The sequence below is a fragment of the Leucoraja erinacea genome, chromosome 33 (genome assembly GCF_028641065.1).
Source record: "Leucoraja erinacea ecotype New England chromosome 33, Leri_hhj_1, whole genome shotgun sequence".
Classification (NCBI taxonomy): Eukaryota; Metazoa; Chordata; class Chondrichthyes; order Rajiformes; family Rajidae; genus Leucoraja; species Leucoraja erinaceus.
The window spans coordinates 14,108,320-14,129,219 of NC_073409.1; the positions used below are offsets into that span (position 1 = coordinate 14,108,320).

The window sequence follows — 20,900 nt, forward strand, 5'->3', positions numbered from 1 at the left end:
GGTTGCCAGTCCTGCCCCTCTCCTAGCCATGTTTCCATAACTGCTACACTAACCTATCCACACCCATCATTCTTCTTACCCATGTTGCCTTGCATCAAAACAAATGCAATTCAATCCAACAGTCCTTCCTCACCCTCTGCTGTGCTCCTTCCTGCCTATTCTGTCCACAGAACATTCTTTCATCACCTTTCACACTGACCTCCAGACTCAGCCCTGCATTGAATCTTGAATCACAGAATACAAGTGTCCTGATCTCCCTCCCTCCAGGTTCTTCCCCACCCCTGCCATCTTCACCATCGCTTTTGACACTCAACAATCTGCCTTCAGCAGAGGCCTCAGACTTTTGTACACCTGCACCCACACCTTAGTGAGTTTTGGGCCAATCGTGATTGCAAGTTCTTCTTCCATACCAGTCACATTTTCTTTTCTTCAAAAGAAGTGCTTGATCCTCATCACATCACCCCCCCCCCCCGTCAAATCCCGTCAAAAAAAAAAATTCAAACACAAGTCTCCTGTCCAATTTGTTCAAAAATAATCAAAGACAAAACTGCATATGTTATGGCAGGAACAATTTTAATGAAAAATGAATTCACTATTTGTATTTGGGATGCTGGAAATCACTTACAAAAGTCACTCTTGTGATAAAAAAGATGTTATAACAAAATTCCATAGTTCAACTGTTTATAATGTACAGCAAATCCAAACAAAATTAAGTCTTATGAAAAAGTATATAGTACAAGAATACAGAGATGTTGCCGTGATGTGGACAAGCATTTATACACAAAGGGAATTGTTCTAAAGTGCATCATCTCAACTGAATAGCAGCAGCGCAGACTGAGATACCAGGATTTATCGAGGGATGGGCGATCAATGCAGAGTTTGCCTTGAACTTTATATAGCATGCATTATTCTATTTCTTTTAATAAAAAAGTAGGCCAGCAAAAGTATCACAATAGAATGATGCTGTTTAAAAGATGAAGTTCATAAAAAATGTAATTTTATAACGGCAGCCAATCTGGAAATGCAAGTTTTCATTGATACTGATCAATTGTTCAAAATATTTCAAAACAAAAGATCATGATTATTTTACATGGGAGAGGTATAAAACGGTATCCTCATGCAAGAGAAAAGACCCACGTAAAATAAAATGCATAATTTTAAAGATATAATGTAGGGACAACCAACTATCTAATATACATATCAGCAAGATTTACTATTGTTATAATTCAAAATGTTTTACAACAATGTTGGCATCATAAGCACCCAAATTTTGCATAGCCTCTACCCTGCAGTCTTCGGTTTCCAATATTGCTCGAGGTCACTCACAGAATGAAGTTTATACACAGCATTTACGGTTTTCTGCGCCTATATATATAAAAAAAGAAAACATTAAGATGCAGCTTGTTCAAGACATTACACAGTGAACACGGTTTCTGCGTGTGTGCGCGTGAGTGTATCCTACTATTATTTTGGGGAACTACAATTTTTTATCCAAGTCGTTCTGCCAATTCCACCTCGGATTGATAGTATGCGTCTTATTGCCTTTGCCGGCTTTGACCATTCCTTGCACAGAGGTGTGCAAGGTCCTCAGCTAAATACACAATGGTCATTCTGCAGACATCCAAAAGGACTACAACTAAACCCAATGTGATAGTTTATTGATCATTTCAAACCGGAGTTACATTTCAGAAGCCACTTAAACAATTTGGACTAGGTACAACTAAATATTTGATGCCAAGGCAACATTAATAAAATGGACTACATAAAAAGGTAAAGCTGAAAAGGAGACATACTTTGGTTGAGCATGATGCTGATATCCAGGTCCAAAGTTGCTGCCTGCCTTCATTTCCACAGCAACAGAACACTGAAAACAAAAATCACACCAGTTTATAGCAGTGTAAGTTTTCTTTTTCACAATAGCACTGCACAGAATCTGACCATGAAAAGAGCAATAGAAACATTTGAGAACATTTGCACTATTCCGTTTAATCGTGTGTTGATATTCAGCATTTACCCTTGTTTCTACATCTGTCCACTCAGATTCTGTGGTATCATCTCGAGGTTGAGCCGATGGAGAAGATCTACGTTTCCTGTTAAAGATAAAAACAGCGTCAAAACCAAAGACAAATAGGACATTTTCTGTTTTCACTGCATTTTTAACAAAGGGGCTTCAAATGTTTAAACTACCAGAAATTTGTTTTCTGAGATATGCAGTGGCAAGTACAATGGGCAATGCATGTATTTATAGTACTTTGTACTAAGTTACATATTTATGCACTGAAATTGCAACGGCATCATAAACTGCTCCCACGATTCATAAGTTTTGGACTGCTCTCATTTATTGCCCATTGCAGTGTTATTAAAATAAGAGTAATTTTGTATCCTCTTCTTCCCAGAGGCAATACGGACTGTAAACGCCTTTCTCACCAGGGACTAACTGTACAGAACGTTTTTCCTTCTATTATTTATTATGTAAAATAATATGTGTGTTATGATTGTGTTTATAATTTGTTTGGTTGTTTTGTTGTTCCGCGAGCATTGCCACTTTCATTTCACTGCACATCTCGTATGTGTATGTGACAAATAAACTTGACTTGACTTGACTTCACAACTAAATCTTACATGCAAGTTCATGTTGAAAGCTCAAAATTAAAACAAAACATTTTTGCAGCTTGATAATGTAATCTTCTCACAATACACACCTTGGACCAACAGGGGACTCTTGCTTTAGTTTCTCCACATCTGTGAACTGGACACATTGGCCACCACCCCTTGTCTTGTACACTTCTCCCTAGAAATGAAAACAAAAAAATTGAAAGACACCAAGACTAATTTCACTTATTACAAAAAAACTCTTAAAAGGCATGCTTTATAGTTTAAGAAAAATGAACCCAAAATAACTGATTATTAAGACTAGAACAAATATCACTTTCACTGTCAAATTTGTTTGAAGCATATACTATAAAGATTATGATACGTGGCTTGTCTAAGTACCAGGCTACATAATTATAAACGTTAACTTTTACTGGTTGGTTTCTCTCGATATAGGTCATTACCTTAATGAGCTTGGTTTGAATTTCCCCATCTGATGCAAGCTCCTGATGTGTCAAAATGTACTTGTCACATTTAGCCAGAGCTTTTTCATTTGGCACTGCCACTGTGATGGCATTGGGAATGTGTGGCTGGAGGACAGTGTCTATTTCGACGTTACCAACTGGCTTATGGTCTACCCATCGTTCCCCACCCGCTGAGCGCGACCTTCGGTGGCGTAGACGAACAGGTGGTGCATTCTAAGCAGATTGAAAAAGTAATCAACAGAAATTGTAATCAGAGATTCCCAATTAGAGGATCCCTTACAGAACAGAATTGATTGAGCAAAAATAATTCAAAAGGAAAAAATGTTTAATTAGCAAAAGTATTTTCTTCCCAATCACACTGGTCTTGATGGAATGAACAACATTCCACATTTTGATGTAAAACCACAGCTTTGCTAGAAAACAACTCTGCCATGTTCCAGTAATTTTTTAGATGCATGGCAACTGATTAAAATGTTTTAACCATTGTTTTCAATTTTTAATTGCAAATTACACAGTAAAATATCCACATAAAGTTAGCAAATTTAGAATGCCCCAAATCATTTAAAAAAAAAAAACGTAGGTTTTCAAGCTGATTATGTTAATACCACACTGCAGGTTAGCAAAGGACCCTTAACAGATATGAAAACCAAGCCACCAACCACCAAAAGCAGAGTAGGACTAAAGCAAAATCATGCAACCACATGAAAGAGTAGTTCTCGGGAGAGGAACAACATTAGAAGACCATAAGACATTTAGTACATACACACAGCATCTGTTACCCACTTTACTTTCCCAAATACACCTGGCCCCATATCAGTGCATTTTCTATAGAAAAATATGCACATCTTCAAATTGTTAGAGGAATAATGTTTAGTTAAAGAACAAATTTAAAGCAGATTGGGTTAGCAGTCATCATGCCAGGAATCATGCTCTTCACATTAAATTGCCAAATTCCCTTTCTGTTAAGTGCAAGTATTTGCTTTCAGACAAAAAGAAAAAAAATGGAAAAGGAGGAAAATAGATTTTTTCTCTCTTTCTGGCATTCACCGTAAACAAACATTAAGAGGATAACAAAGCCAATTCACACAAATTCAACAAGTGGTCCTTAAAAGTACAACTTCCATTTCCCAATGTTAATATATTTCTATTTAATTTTATTGTTCACACCACTGCACTAACTTGAAGCAATTATCTGTCAGCATTATTCAGAATATTAAATATTGTACACATATAAACACACACCCACCTCAGTATTTGATCAGTTTAGCCCACGTTAGATTTTATAACACATAATCAAAGTTACCAAATATGCACATGACTGAATTATTTTTGGACAGATATGCAAGTAACTCACTTATATCAGCAAAATTTAAATGCTTAAGCCTGTAAATACAAACTTATAGCCACACATCTTAAGCACCATACTGAGAATGATTTAGGATCATAGACTAAGGAGCATAGATTAAGTATCAAATTTGCCACCTTTTTCAATGCATAGTAGAGAAATGCATTTCACAATTACTAAATGAGAATAATTGAATGGGGGAAACCATCCTATTGTGTTGAACAGATTATATTCTTTTAAAATTAGGACACGTCATGGTTTCATTGAAAACAACATTGAGCAAAAACACATCCACCTGATAAAGCCTTTAACTTCCAATTGCAACTAAATACAGAACAGTATGCGATTAAAATAAATATCCATGACACAGCCAGGATATCAAACAGCACTATTTTTTTTATACCACTTCCACTGAAACTTCCTTATTTTGTCTAAAACAGCCATATTGCTCTTCCCCAAGGATGGAAGAATCTAACGCAACATTCCAACAATATCAATCATAACACCAGGCGTTTAAGATCATAAGAGGTATAGATGGGGAGAGGGGGGGGGGGGGGGGGGGGGGGGGGGGGGGGGGGGGGGGGTGGGGGGGGGAAGAAAGGATTTAATATATATTTTTTTAAACACAAAGGATGGGAGGAAAATGGAATGAGCTATCAAAGGTGGAAATTGAAGCAGGTACTATCATAGCGTTTAAGAGACATTTAAACATTTACATAGGATAGGTTTAATGGGATAGGAGCCAAATGCAGGTGCAACTCGTGTAGTTGGGACATGTTGGTCATCATGGACAAGTTAGACCGAAGGACCTAGTTCCACACTGTATGACTACAAAATTGTTCTTTACTGGCATTCACGCATGAAATATACACTACAGCATTACAATACACAAAATCAAACCATTTCTTAAGTATCTTAAAATGTGTGGTATACAAAAATTGCAAAGCAGCAAAACATTATCTACATTATGTGCAGAAGCTGGAATTGACTCAGAACGGATGTAGATTTGTCAGGGACAGATGCTGCAAATATCAGCTGAATGTAACTTTATTACACCAGGTATCTTTAATGCAATGGCTGAAAATAAAAGCAAAGCTAGTTTCAAGCACAACAAACAATGAGAGACTGTTGCGGCCTTGAATTTAGTGCACTTCGGAGCATTTGTTTGTTGTACAGGTGAATTACAACTGTGAATCTGATAATTATAGCAATTAAAGCTGCAACAAAATGCAAGAATGAAAAGAGCAGCAGCACATTGCTTGCAGTTTCACGAAAGATGCAGATATTCTCCGTGAAACTCTTGTGCTTTGCACATTAAACAGATTCTAAACTTACTAACTTACCATTCTTGGCTGTACACGCACTGATCTTATAAATTGTATGCATCCCGCATAAAGAGCTTGTTATCACAAGATCTTGCAGATACAACTGTAAGTTCACTTCTCCCTTAATTGATATACTAAAGTATATGCCTGCTTCAGGATGCTACACTGGTACCTATAATTACACAGTAAAGATCCATAAGGAAGCTTGCCTGAGCATAAGTGCAGGTCCCAGATGCAGACAAGTTATGGGAGAGAAGGAAGACAGGTAGCTTTTCTGTTTAATCATTTCATTTCTCAGGAGGTTGACATATTTCAACCCTCCAACTGGCCCTGAAGGTAATAACAAACTGCTACAGTCTATGTTTTAAGAAAATCCACAATGCTCTGTGTTTAGCCTCAACAACAAAGTAATAACAATCTATTTCTAGGTCAGGATAGCGTGTTACTTGGAGGAAATTTTTTAGTGGTGGTATTCTGGGAGGGAAAGTTTGGGGATTGAAGGCAATAACGATGCCAATCAAGTGGGTATTTTGTTTTGAAAATCATTGAGGTATGGGTGCTGTTCTCATCTAGCCAAATGAAAAGTTCCCCATCACACTTCCAATATATGCCATGTACAAGGCAGATAGAGGAAATCAGCTATTCACTTCAGCACAGGCATTCAATTCACAAATTGTCATCATCATGTGATTAACTCTTTAGGGTATTATCTTGTACTTACAAATCTACTTTTCACCATAACAAGTAGCATGCCACTCTTTACCCTTGCAGGGTTAACTGTACAGAAAACTCATACTACGTTTCGCCCAGCTTTTAAGTTGTGCAAGATTTAGCCAAATTAAATATTCTTCAGGAAGGCATCACTTTTGTAAATTGACGAATGTCTGTACATTAAGCTGCTACTTATGTAACTGATATGGATGAGATACCAGTAAATTGTGAGTCCCAGAATGTTCATGCTAGCTAGCTTGGTAGGTGAATCAGAGAATAGCAATGCTTTGGAATGTCAAGAGTTGGGGGGGGGGGGGGGGGGGGGTTGCAATTACATACTCTTTCTTTCTGAAGATGTTAATTTCATATTTAGCACGTGCCTGGTGCTGACCATTTATCAGTCCATGTTTAAATATAGTCTAGGTCAAGCTGCCTGCAGACATGGACTACTTTATTTTCATAGAGCTCCAAATGGAATCATTAACAAGCACCCTCACCTCCTTAAATGGTTTGATATAGAAGGGTTTGAGTGGCAGCTGACACTGTCTAGTATACAGCCCTGAGGAACTCCCGCAGATGTGATGATTGACAAAAAACAATGATCTTCCCATATACATGATATAATGGGAGCTTTCACGTCTTCTATAGGCCAACACAGTTATATTATGAATATTGGCTGATGAAATAGGAGTAACAGGATTACCATTTTTATCAGAAAAGAAAGTAGTGCACTGACATTTTCAAATGGAGTTTGAAATTGGACTTTTCCTGAAAATGGATTGATTACCCTTACAAAGGGATGGCCAGGCCCTATAGTTTTTAACATTCCATATATTTATGGTCAACTTGGATTACTTTACTGTATCCATTTAGAACCTGTAAAATGTTAAATTTATCAATGCATTCTATGTTCCCTATTATATAGAACACATTTAGTGTCCCAAATATAAATAAACTATTTTGAAAGGCAAGCACCAAGAAACAAGCCATTTGGCCAGAGTTCACACTGACCACCAAATGGCTATTTTATTCTCTGCACATTCCCAACCTTCCCAGATTCTACCACTCACCCACACACTGGAGGGCAATTTATGGTAACCAATTAACCTACAGATTTGAGACTAGAGGTGGGTCACACGGGGAGAACACAAAAACTCCACATAGACAGCACCAGGGGTCAGGATTGAATGCAACCCAACTGGATCTGCAAGGTAGTAATTCTATCAGCTGCACGACCCGAGTGGAACGAGACTTGACAAGTAAAAAAGTGTGCGCAAATGACAAGATATTTAGTCAGCATTAGCCAACTATGCAAACATGTGGGTTTGAAGACTATATGGAACTGCCGAGTGCATTTTTGACATGCGCCTTTGCTTCCAACACTTTCACCTGATCACCTGCTACTTAATGTTCCCAATAATACATTTTCAAGACCGAAACCCCTAGACCAACAAGTGCAAGCAAGCAAGCAAGCAGACAACTCTTTCTGGAAAGAAACCATACTGGCAGAGTGGCAAGATAAAAGAATAAATATACATTTGCAGAATGTATATTCATGTTAACAGGCTTACAACCATGAAAAACACTAGTCAATTATAAATAAGCATCAATGAATGTATATAGAAGTTGACTAAATACACTTTTTAAATACAGTAAAATCTTATCACATCATCTAATACTTTGCAGTGTTAAAATAACTGTGATAAGATTAGGAGTATTCTCAGTGGGAGATGGGAAATATGCAACAATTAAGGCAGGCACCAACTAAAACTTTTTTTTTTGAAAACTATCTCAATCTATAACACAACTTTAACCTCCCTTAATAATTTGCTTCACTAACCCTCGAACGTGCGTCTTGGCCTACTGCGATGGTTTTGCAGCCGCTCAACGTGTTCACTCCCTGCCATCTCCCTTGGAATTTGGAGTCCCTAACTTGCAGAGATTCCGGCAGTCTATGCTTATTCTTAGAAAGTGTGTCACCATCTGTTTTCCAGTCTGGAGTCTTCTGCTCCCAATCCGAGATGCAAGAGGCCACAGAGATGCTGCTGTGGGAATTAGAGCGCCTATGTAGCTGTGACCTAGATGCTGAATGGCACTGTGCAATGGATTGGGGAGGTGCAGCGCTACCAGAAAACTATGGAAATAGGATACAAATTAGAAAAAGCATGCAATGTTTAAAGGATTTAAAAAAATATATACTTAGCTTTGATCCTCTAATGCAAGCGAAGACAATAGTTATAATTATCTACTTTTCTTAAATCATCTTCTGCCCAAAACAAGTAACAAAACTAATCCTTTTTGGGGTTTCACTCAAGTATAATCAACCCCACGATGCCTCATCCAAATACTATTCCTCATATGAGACTCAAATACTGTCTCTTGTCAAGTCAGTTAACTGAGGGAGGTATCAATGCCAAACATTTAATGTAACCAGACACCAATCTGTGCACTTTCAGAAGCTCTGGAGCTCTTTGCAAAGCTTAGAAACCAGAAAAATGTTGTCACTATAGATTTTTCAGACAACGGCAGGTTAGAAATTCTACAGAAATAATCCTATTGTACGCCACACCTACAGGTATGGCACACAGCTTTCCTAAAATTACATAGTTTACATTACCAGTGCAGTTTCCTAGATTATAATGCAGTTTCTCTCGAATGTTATTTGAGTGAAAACCAGAATACAATCCTCCTAATGAAATCATTCATGCCCAGACATCTCAGGCAGTACATTTCCATAGCAAAGTACAAGGGCAGACATGCACAAATACACCTACCAGGATTGCTAACAAGGAGCTGTGGAGTAGATATATAGCTTGTAATTACTGCAATATTTAAGAAATGCGTCAAAACTTAAATTTAGATGCACTTAAGCGGAAAATTTGACTAATGTAAAATTATGCACGATAATTAAAAACTAATCAAAAATAAGCATTGCAGGGAACATCTTTAACATAGATTGGATGTTTGTAACCTAATATTGAATCCTTGGGGTAAATTAAGGATATTAAAGTGACATTTATTGAAGTAACCAATAGTCTATGACATTCAATAGTTTTAAACCAAGTTATAATGAGTAAGGGCATATTCTGATGTTGACAGGCCAAGCAACCTGAAGTAAAAAGGCTGCAGAATCACAGGCTAGGTCACAATAAAGGGCATTATCTAATCCACCATCACCCCATCTGTCCACTGAGCACCTATAGGAAACTTTCATATTTGATTACAATATCAAAATGTTCATATAGTTCATCTAACCCACGATAGTTCTAGACTATTCAAGCAATGCATTTATTTGGTTAGTTGTCTTTCTATCCTTCCACTACCAATTCATTTTGAATATTAATCTTTTGGGGAAATATGGCTTTAGAAAAGACTTCAATCTTGAAGAGGGCAAAGCCTCAACAAGGATCTTGAAGAGGGCAAAGAAAACACACCTTAAGGATAAAAATCAACTTGAAAGTCTCCTCAAAGGGCAGTGTTTTAACCAGGGAAATTTTTTAAATGATTTCTAGAAAAACAACATTTCAACATTAAAAAGTACAAATAATCCAGATTATGTACTCACAGGCCCAAAAAAGCAGATAATTGTAAATAACACTCACTGGTACAAAAACAGCAGGCATGACAATAAGCTTTTTGGTCCCTTGCCCGTTAGGTTTCTCGGGCCTTTCTGTCCTTGTCTCGGCAACAATCGCTTTCAGCTGTTTAAGCTTCTCGTCTTTTACCCAAAGCTTGTTTTGCATCTCAAGCTGCTTGGCTTGAACTCGACGTTCCTGTTGAATAATTTCCCCCAACATCCCACAGGGGAGAGGGAGAGGGAGAGGGAGAGGGAGAAATAAATAAAAGAGATTAGTCTACATATTGCAGGTAATATGAAAAACAACCTTTTTTTTTTTTTTTTTTTAAAGGTCCTTGAAAACGTTCACCGAAAGGTGACACGGAACCTAAAAAGTAAATCCCCATTCATATAGGGTATCCAGGAGGGTTAATAATTGACAATATGCTGCTGCCTGTATTTATAAAGTTCACAGTGTTCGTGAGTCTTGCGTGGGAAAAGCGTGCAAGCAGTAGATTGTCGCTCCCTTCAACCCCACCTTGCCATGTGTGTGACCCCTTCCCTCCCCTCTCCAGCTCCCCGTTCATTGCACCGGCGCGGGGGCTTTGCACTGTCTTCACGCCGGAGCCAGTGCCAGTCACTGGAGACGTCAGGACCAACGGGACACCGACCCCCATGCCCACTGCAAGCACGGAGATCCCAGAGACCCACAGCCAGCAGCAGCCCAGCCCCGTTCCAATTCCAGAGGAACACGCTCTCCGCTGTCCCCGTAGGGACAGAAGGTGATGGCTCGGGCTGTGACGTCTCCGGCCACCCCCCTGTACAGGAGCTGAGACTGGGAACTGTGGGGTTGTTTGCAGTTGCAGAGGGAGGGGGCAAGGGCGGTGCAGTTCCCAGTCTCAGCTCCATTCCAGGGGGATGACCGGAGACGTCAGGACCAACGGGACACCGACTGCAAGCACGGAGATCCCAGAGCCTCACAGCCAGCAGCAACTCTAGCCCAGCCCCGCTCCAACTCCAGAGGAACCCGGGTTGCGGATGAGGGGGCGCAGCTCGGGCTGTGGGCGAACTGCCACTTGTCGCCGTAGCGGCCCATCGGGCAGCGGATTCCTCTGGAGTTGGAGGGACAGGGAGACACAGCGGCTTTTGAGAATGGTGGGCAATCACTTCCAAAGTTCTGCCCACACAGTCAGTACACCTCTCTCTACACTTGTCTCCCCGCACTAAGATCATGTCGAGATAATTTCCCCCTAACCTCCCTACAGGAAAAAACTACATTGAAGGCGAGAGAACTGCCGGGAGAGGCGCAAGCGACCTTGCGGATACGAAGCACTCTAACTGATAAAAGAAATCTACGTCTACATTCTGATTGCAAAAGTGTCTGGTCCCAAGGCTTTCGATATTGTGCATACTTACAGAAATACTCCAGATTAACAACAAGCATCAGCTACATAACCTATCAAACCACAAAGCTTGATCATATTTGCATTTCACGCTGGATTATTCTGGAATCAGCTCCTTAATCTGACATTTATATTAAAAAAAATACAAATCAATAAAGAGCAATACTAACGACAAGACAATGGAAAATTAAGTCGCAACCATGTTCTTGGAACCCTCCACTCACACATTCTTTCTCCCATTTCATCTTTGTGTCAGTCACCACTCCTTGCATTCTCTGCTCCAAACGTCGTTTGTCCGACACCTCTCTGTGCAGCTTTTGGTCTCTCTCATCCAACTCGTGTTGTAAAGTCCGCTTGTCATCTTCATAGATATTTGCTGTTTTTTGCAATATTTCAATCTAGGAGCAAATTGTAAACATTTAATATCGTTTAAATTTGTATTTTCAATTAAAAAATTCAAGGCAGTATGTAATCATGTTTGAAGTACATCTATGCACATTGACATTCACAGAGAAAAGGGCACAAAAAGTGTTACTTTATATTCCAAAGTTCTGATTTTCTTCTCTAGCCGATCAGCTTCGGATTTCTGCCCATTTATAATCCGGTCTTTTTCAACCATTTTTTCCGTCTGATCTTGTATGTAGTTTTCCTTTACTGAGAAATTGTTGTCCCAGTCTTGAAGCATCCCTCTGAGAGCATTCACTGATCAATAATAGAACAAAAAGTCTGTTATGAAAAATTAAATGAAAGGCCACACTGAAGAGCAACTGAGCAGACAACCAGAGAAGCACCATCTGTTTATTCTTACTCATCTCAAATACCATTGCCCAAACTTTTTATGCTATCAAACTTAACCCCTCTGTTGTAGTCTTCCAACAAGTTTTCAACCTCAGCATTGCCTTTCAAGAACTATCTTAGTTGAAGACACAAGATGGGAACAAGAACCATTTTCCTATCAGGGCAAATCAAACACCGAGTTCACGGATCAAAAGGAAGTCAAGCTCGACAAATTTTATTTCAGTCCTTCTTGCAGATCAAAGAGAATCCTTCTCCAAACTTCAACAGTGAACTCTTGAACCACCTTTGCTCTTGTATTAACAATCTCTTATGCCCATTCATCTAATAGCTGGGTCTCTATTTGCATGGGTCCTTAACTGTCAAACTCAACCTCCCATCTATTCTAGCTCTTCGATCATGTTCAAAAGCAGAGGATCAGTATATTCAAGACAAACATTGGTATTTTTTGGGATTTTGAAAAAAGCGGAGGTGGGAGTTTAGTCACAATTAAATGATGGAGCAAGTGCAAGGGCCCTGCTCCTTTATTTCTTGTGTACTTTGTCCATTACATACCGCTTTTTTTCACCTCCTCAGTTGCCAGGTGACGGGCTCTTTGCCGTTGTTCCAAACACTCTATAAGTCGTGGCAATGTATGTTCATCACTAGCATCTGTTATCTCAACAGAAGGCAAAGGTGCAAAACTTTGCAGAAAAAGTTCTGTAAAGGTTGGATCTGTTGAAAAGCAAAAGTAACTTTCAGATGAATCTTTTGTTTGCAAAATCATTCACGTTTTTAAACTACAAATTAGTAACTTAAAAAGAACTCTTCCTTTTACACTAGCCTCATTTACAGAGGTGGATTTAAAAAACGGTCTTTAATGAGACAATTTATATATATATATATATATATAGGCTAGGCATGTCAGTGAATAACATTAGAAATAGAAAGCTTTGCAATGGATATTGCTGAGGAACAAAGACTGGGTAATGGTCATCTTAACTAAACAGTGAAGAGATTCATTGTAGACATTTACCAGATTAGGAGCAAAAAGATAAGAATAAAGACAAGTTTTCATTTGGACCAAATAGCAAATGGATGGGTAGAATTACTTGTCACAATCATACATAAATCACTCATAAGAGTCCATAGAAACTGTTCCCACAGGGCAGGAACTCAGGAATTCCAAGAGCTCCGCACATATATACAAAAATTGATACTACAGTTCACCCAAGGACTTATCCTTGACAGTCAACAGCATTAGTAGCGCCAAATACACCATCAATATTCCAGGGGCGACCATTGACCTGAAACTTAACCGAATAGGCCACAAATATGGCTACAAATGCAAATGAGAGGCCTGATATCCTATGGCGAGTGACACACCTCGCGCCATCCTTAGGAACTTCCACCAAGTCTGCAGTATGATGAAATACGTCCTTCTCCCTACATGAATGCAATGCCAATAATTCCTAAAATAAGCCAATTCAAATAATCTTGGACAAAAATCAGCCTGCTTGATTGGCACCCCACACATTAGCTTAAACATTGATGCCTGCCACCACAAGCACAGTGTGCACCATCTACAAAACACACTGCAGTATTTGCCCAGATCATCAATGGCATTTCCACACCTGCAACTTCTTTCTCTGGCATGGGGGAAGTCGTGAGGGGGAGAAGTAGGAACACAAGAATACCACCTTCCGAGGGTTTCCTGGCAGGTCTAACCTGGAAACAGTGTTACCCATTCTAACCTGGAAAATAGAATCACAGCTCCACGATCATTGGGGTCAAATCCTCAAACTCTGTACTCGGTAAAACTGTGGGAAACATTTTCAGCAGATGGACAGCAGTTCTTTGAGGATTGAAACCCAGTGATGGCAGAGCTGTGCTTGTATGTTCCAGTTGAGGATCACGCGAGTTGGCAGGAAACCTTCAGGTGTCAGCGTTCTTGTGCTCCTTCTCCCTATCCCAGAGATAAAAGTTGCAGGTCTGGAAATGCCATCAGTGGTTTGGGCATTGATGCACCATCCCACCTCAGTAGTACAATAATATTTATTGAGTGAAACACAGGAGAATGCTCCACAAAAGATGCAGCATCAAACTGATGTCAACTGTTGTCTGAAGCATGACATTTGCATGCATAACAAATTGTTTGGGATTGTTAAGATGGGATAGCAAACTTATTATAAGCAACAGTCTTTGAAGAGTTAACCTGAAATAGCAAATGCCACAAATAATCCATTTTCAATTTAGATATTACAGATAACTCATTTCAAAGAGGTGATACCCATTTTAAAAATAGGTTAGTAAGGGTCCCACTTTTTCAAATAAAGTGTGAAGATTGAGTATTTTGTTAAACAAAAATCCCACAATTTACAAAATACGTTATTCTGTTTGCAGCACAATACCTCCATCAATGGGGCCTCCTCGCAGTTCTAATTTTCTTGTCAATTCTTCTTTGAAAGCCTGATTTCTGTATCTGCGTCCGGGAGTGAAGCCACAGATGGGTCTATCTATAGGTCTGGCTACTTCCACTTCTTGAGTCATTTCAGCAAACCTCATGACCAGCTGCATGTGAAACAGTGGTGAATTAGAACAATGCAAATTTAAAATGTCACCAAGATTTTCATCTACCAGACATGGCAGAAAATACAATAACATTTCCAAGAAAGAGAACTAATGAATTTTCAAATGCTTCAGACACTGCAACCAGTTAAATAACAAACGAGCCAAGAAAGATTAAAGAAGTTTAATGGAGCAACAAGTGTCACATCCAACATTATAGAAACATAGAAAATAGGTGCAGGAGTTATCTCTTATAAGAGAACTCCCAACACTTATCTCTTATAAGTGTAAATCTATAAATGTTGCCCTCATTTAATAAAATATAGCACTCACCAGGGTTTCCTCATAATCATCTGCTTTAGGATTGACACACACAATCATCCGAACTTTACCCTCACCATCAAAATAGTTCTTGAACAGATGTGTGAGCTTTGAATCTCTGTATGGCACCATCTAAAGAAAAGCCAAACCAGATGTCAGAACAGGTTTAAAAACATATCTACAATTTTAAAACATCCTTTACATTCAATATGTGCAAAATTTTAAATATAAACCAACATTCCTTGAATCTCATCTCAAAACACCCTAAATATGCTAGAATGCTAATAAAGTAAAAACAGAAAATGCTGGAAATACTTAGGTCAGGATGCATCTGTGGGAAGAGAAGCAGAGATAATATTTGAGATTGGATATAGCCAGATTTATTTTGCTTTCCATGCTACTGTACTAAATGTTACCAATTTGGGCATGTTTGTTTGCTCACACAGAGTAAACAGTTACTTCGAAAAGGTTAACAGAAAAACATTACCTTATTTGTTCCATACATTTGGTTTTCTCTCAGTACTTCAATGCAAGTTCTAAGAGTCATCAGTGATTGATTAATATTACCTGCAAGGAGTTGGAAAATAGAAATGGAGCATATTTACCAACAACATCCCTGGGTTAGAAGGGAAACAGACCAGTGCCACAGCTGGACATTGACAAAGTAGTAACAAAACACTTAAACTCTCTTTAAAATGAAAGAATCCTCAAAAATAATCTTGCTCATGGTAAGATTCTACTTGAAGTTTATTTCCTCACATAAATCTACACACGGCTTGGGATTGTAGCAAAATGAAAAAAATGAACTGCACATATGTAATTCTGGCAAATTAGCGCAAATAATTATTACTGAAGAGATGGACCACTCTTGAAAAGGTACCAGTTTTATAGCTTGAAACATTTCAACAATCAAGTATTGTGGCCACTACCATCTTCCAAAATTTTCTAGCACTTTGCTGTACAAATACTTGTGGTTACACGGGGGCATTTGTATGTGATTTCCTCGTTTTAAAAAAGGTAGTTCAAAGAATTTAATTTGCAGCCACTTCCAGAAATGGCACTAAACTAACTTTAAATAAAGCAATAAAAAGAACAGATATACAAACACAATTAAAAAGTCTAAAAAATCCTCTCAGCAGACATTCTTGCTTTGTTGAAATCCTTACCTGCCTCTCGCAACCTGCTGCCTTCGGCTCTTGTCCTAGTAGTCCTCTCACTTCCTGCCAAGTCCACCAGGGACAGTTGGCTTACAGTTGTCTGATCTTTTGCCTGAGATAAAAAGAACATTCAAGCAACTGAATTAACTCAGACCGGAAGAAAATATAGATCTATCGAGTAAACTAGCTTACATAATTAGGTACCCAGGAATAGGAGAATATTTAGGCAATCTAGGCTGATCCACTATTCATTGGGATGATGGGCCATCTGCAGGCTGAGGCAATGCATAGAAGTGGCAAGAGGCTCTCTGAAATTTGAACCAAAATGCAAGCGGAGAGAAAAGTAAAAAAGGAAGAGTTCAAGTACAAAACCGCAAAGATGATTAACAGAAGACGGAAATAGAAAGAATAGGAAAGTTTGTGGACGACCAGCTGATCATTCTCTTAATGTATAAAGGGCTGAACAAAATATTTCAATGGTAATAATAATAAATTTTATTGTCATTGCACATAAGCACAACGAGATTTGGTATGCAGCTTCCAACCGATGTCATAACATAAATAACTAATAAAATTTGGATTGAGATATCCCGAGAACATGGATTGTAAAAAGAACAGTAAAACAGTCAAAACAGTTCAACAGACGTGTCTGTGCGACGTGACCATCCGAGGGAGACAGTCCAGGGGGGATGGGGGGCACTCAGCAGGGCCGGTTCAGAGCCGCTATAGCTCTGGGAATGAAGCGAAGTAACTTAAGTTAAGTAACTTGCAGTATCTTCAATAGCATTAAATGACTGGAAAAAAAGTGATCAAAACCATCAATGATGCAATATACCTGAAGAACGTTATCCCCATCAGCATCCAAGGGAGCCTGTGCTAACTTGATTATAAAAACACTATGCGAACGACTTGATTCTCGATTTAACGTTGTGTTAGCAATACGACGTTTCTTCTGGCCTGCAATGAAGAAATAATGATAGGTAGAGTAGCTCTGGTGTTACTTTCATTTCAATAAAGAATCCGCAGAACTCGATTCATTGACAAGTCATAGCAGGGAATGAAGGAGATCTCAATTTCTACGAAACCAGGACAACCAACTGTTGCCTACACATCTACAACAATAAACTTATATTCCTGTGAACTAAATATAGTGTCAAGGACCCGTGTGCCAATTGAAGATATTGTGCATTCAATGGGCAAAATCATTTAAGATCTGCAACTTAAATCTAGTTTCTAAAAAACATGCCCACACATTCAATTGCATTTACCTTTCCAAAAGACTTCAAAAGCTTCTTCTGTGGACTTCACTTCTACTTCAGTGCAACCAGATACATACATGTTATGGTTAGAATCTTCTCGAAGATTTTTAGACTGAGGAGCTCTGCAAATGAACATTGACTATTTAAGCTCAAAGTAGAAAATATTAAAATATTAAAACTTAACTCCAGAAGTATATTGACCAGAAATTAACAAAAAGATTCAAGTGTCTCATACATTAACCAGGATATTAATTAACCAACTTAAATTCCAACAGTCGTGTGTATATTTGGGCAGCAAAGCATCTACATTTTAAGGACAAGGGCCCAAAGCTTCAGAGCCATTCTAAAATTCTGTACTTTTCCCCAATCACAAAGAGGTAGATAGGTGCACACAGATATAAATAAATATAAATATCATTGGATAAGTATAATTTGGCAGAAAGAAAAATCATAAAATTTCCTTTAAATTGTTTTTGAATTTCTTCTATCCCCATCCCCACATCTAGAGATTTGAGTCAAACCAGAACTTCAATAAAATCCATTTTAATTTTACTGAATCACAGTACTGTCCGAATGACATTTTAATACTAAAAATTAAATTTTAGATTTTAATACTAAAAATTGCTGCTTTAAAGCAACTTGTTAGAAAGTCAGGATTTAGTGGTATCGCCATGTCAACATTAGAATTATTGCGAATGCATGAAGCAAATGGTATATGCAGATTTTAACATAACAGAATTTCAACATGTTAGATAGATCTGGATCACTTACCTAGATCAAGATCAGGAATTACCTTAAGCAGCAAAATGCAACAGGAAGAATTTGCAGATAATGTTTAACTTACTCAAGAGAATCATTGACCTGTACTCACACTATTTTCCAAGAAAATGCAGCCTTGCCCAACCAGTAAATAGGCTCACAAGCAGAGATTGTTTGTCAGCAGTTGGCATGCAAGGAGAACTGTAGTACCGCAGGGTTAGAATAATTTAAAAATGTGACTAAATAAAAAGCTGTCTAGGCAGACACCACTGCTTTTTACCCTAAGTATATTGAATATACACAATTGCTTCTGAAATGATTTAGATAAATTTGTGATTTTTAATTAAATAGTGAAAAATTCAAAAGATACAGCCCAGAATACAAGTTGTATGCTCGATCAAAACGTTTTTAACTGGTAGTGATAGGTCTGCCGTTTCATCGATGATATTGGCCTGGCGAGTCTCTTTTGGGCTGCCTCCAATGCTCATAAAGGTCCACCACCTATTTTCCGGCAACTAATGGACCTATTCCTTCTCCAATCCGGACATAAATTTCATAAACCCCCTCCCTCCCCAGAAATCCCCTCGAAAATGTGGGGCCTCGGCCGTGTGAGGCGACCAATCTCATTGGGACTTCCGCTGCCGGAATTCCAATCAACGGGTTGAACTTACGCCCTACGAATGGGGCTCTGCAACTCCGGCCCAGCCAGAGCCGCCGCAGCTGCTCCCACAGCCGACTTTGAAAGCCTCTTGGCCCCCAGCGGACCGCACGGTGACTCAGAGGCCGTGACTTTTGTTGTTGCGGCAAAACAGATAATCCGGCTAAACTCTGGAACCAAGGGTGGTTGTGGGGGGAAAAAAAAAAGTGGTGGACCAGTAGAACCTCTCTCAAAAGAGACTAAAGTAGTGTAAGATACTCAAGATGTGGACATTGACATCCTGTACGTGTAAAAGTTCTAAGATTCAAATCCCCATGCAATAAAAGGCCATAAATGTAATTTGCCTTGCAAACTACTTCACGTAATATATCTGCATGCTAACCCTTTGCAATTCATTCATAGTAACACATAGATCTCTCTGAATTTTATTCATTTGCTATGTCTCTGCATTTATATAATAGTCTGCTTTTTGATTCCCAAGTACATAACCTCAAGTTTTATCACATGAAACTCAATAAAGGCACAACACAAATCCAAGTTAACAGATGTCAAAGACGCCTTATAAATTCTGGATTACACCGAATGGTGGAGCAGTCCCAAGCGGCTGCATGTTTTACTTCTTAGCTTCTGATGCTGGTTCTCAACTGCCTGAATAGTAACTGCAACTGTTCACAGGAGTACCATCAATGTGTATATGGCAAAAAGAAAAGGACAGATACATCATTCTGAAGAACAATGACAGAAGCTAATGGATAACTACAAATAGTTCAATTTTTGTTACGTAGTATAAATAATGCATTTTAAGGACAAAGGACAATAATTAAATATTTGTTTAAACAAACAAGACAAAACAAATTGCTTACTAGTGAGGAATTAAAAACAGCAACGTAACAGCCATGTATCTGTGCGCTAGCATGATTTTCCATGCTACAGCCTAAGCACTAATGCAAGCAGTGAAAGCCTCTATTGCATGCTTGAGACTATTTACTGGGCACAATAACTAGACAGCTTTAGTTGGGCAGGTTGCCAGTATGGACTGTTAGCCAAAGGGACATCATTAACCAGCACAAAAAAAACAATCAGTTAATTGTACCCAATGACTATACTGATTACCCTGATTAACAGAGGTAGCTTGTATTTTATGGAGACATACATGAACTCAACGTCCCGCACAGGAGTGGCGTTACTGTTCCACCTTAAAAAGAAACATGGCAACAGTTATAAAGGTCCAATGCAAAACATATTTTAGGCAGTTGGTGTGTGGAAGAGGAAAGTGAACATGTATTGTATCAACTCATGTTGAATCCAATCAACTGTGCAGAAATCAGATAGTGTTTTGCCACTGAATTTTCACACAATGTATTCTTTTCTCTTATGATTTTCACAAAGCTATTTTGTTAGCCATAGAAGTGAAATATACACCTTTGGAAAACAAAGCTTTGAACTTCAGTTTTGGGAGATTACGGCCTACATTTGGAAAAGCAAAATAGTGCGCTGAAAGAAAGTAGTAGTATTCCAAAATAGTTATACAATATTTAATAAATCACAACTCTGAGGATATCTTAACACTCAAATACACCCTGTCCAACTCCAAGATAATTTAAAGTCATTTCCACTGGCCAATACATTATCTTGGCATGATACTCCATTTTGTAAGTAATGATACTCAGAATTGCATTAGTAATTAAAAGGTTCAATATAGAACCTTATGAACATAAGTTCATATTAACTAGTTATGATGTGTGAAAGGAAACCAAATAAAGAATCTTGATAGCCATCTTTCTCCACCATTATTGAAGCCAATAATGTACAATATATGAATCCAGTAATGTACATGTGTTCAGGAGCATCAAGAGATGCATTTTATCAATTACTTCCCCACCTTCATTGAGAACCATGGGGTGGAAAATAATCCACCTTCATAAGCCTTCTGGAAAAGCACATCATAAACTCACCTCAACAACTAGAGTGAAAGCAACAGTGTCAT

The 20,900-nt window shown here is 38.5% G+C and overlaps 1 protein-coding gene across 1 annotated transcript in view; it reads right to left on the reverse strand.

Moving 5' to 3' along the window:
• Nucleotides 1-556: 556 nt before the first annotated feature.
• kif23 (kinesin family member 23) overlaps nt 557-20,900 on the reverse strand; it is a 34,774-nt gene continuing 14,430 nt past the window's right edge. The window contains exons 8-22 of the mRNA XM_055661417.1: nt 17,506-17,618; nt 17,073-17,194; nt 16,247-16,349; nt 15,568-15,647; nt 15,093-15,212; nt 14,603-14,762; nt 12,768-12,926; nt 11,953-12,119; nt 11,642-11,815; nt 10,055-10,231; nt 3,057-3,290; nt 2,703-2,791; nt 2,015-2,090; nt 1,794-1,864; nt 557-1,365 (exon numbers count right to left, since the gene is read on the reverse strand). Of these exons, the coding sequence (XP_055517392.1) occupies nt 1,350-1,365; nt 1,794-1,864; nt 2,015-2,090; nt 2,703-2,791; nt 3,057-3,290; nt 10,055-10,231; nt 11,642-11,815; nt 11,953-12,119; nt 12,768-12,926; nt 14,603-14,762; nt 15,093-15,212; nt 15,568-15,647; nt 16,247-16,349; nt 17,073-17,194; nt 17,506-17,618 (1,861 nt within the window). The 3' untranslated portion in view covers nt 557-1,349. The remainder of the gene's footprint in view (nt 1,366-1,793; nt 1,865-2,014; nt 2,091-2,702; nt 2,792-3,056; nt 3,291-10,054; nt 10,232-11,641; nt 11,816-11,952; nt 12,120-12,767; nt 12,927-14,602; nt 14,763-15,092; nt 15,213-15,567; nt 15,648-16,246; nt 16,350-17,072; nt 17,195-17,505; nt 17,619-20,900) is intronic.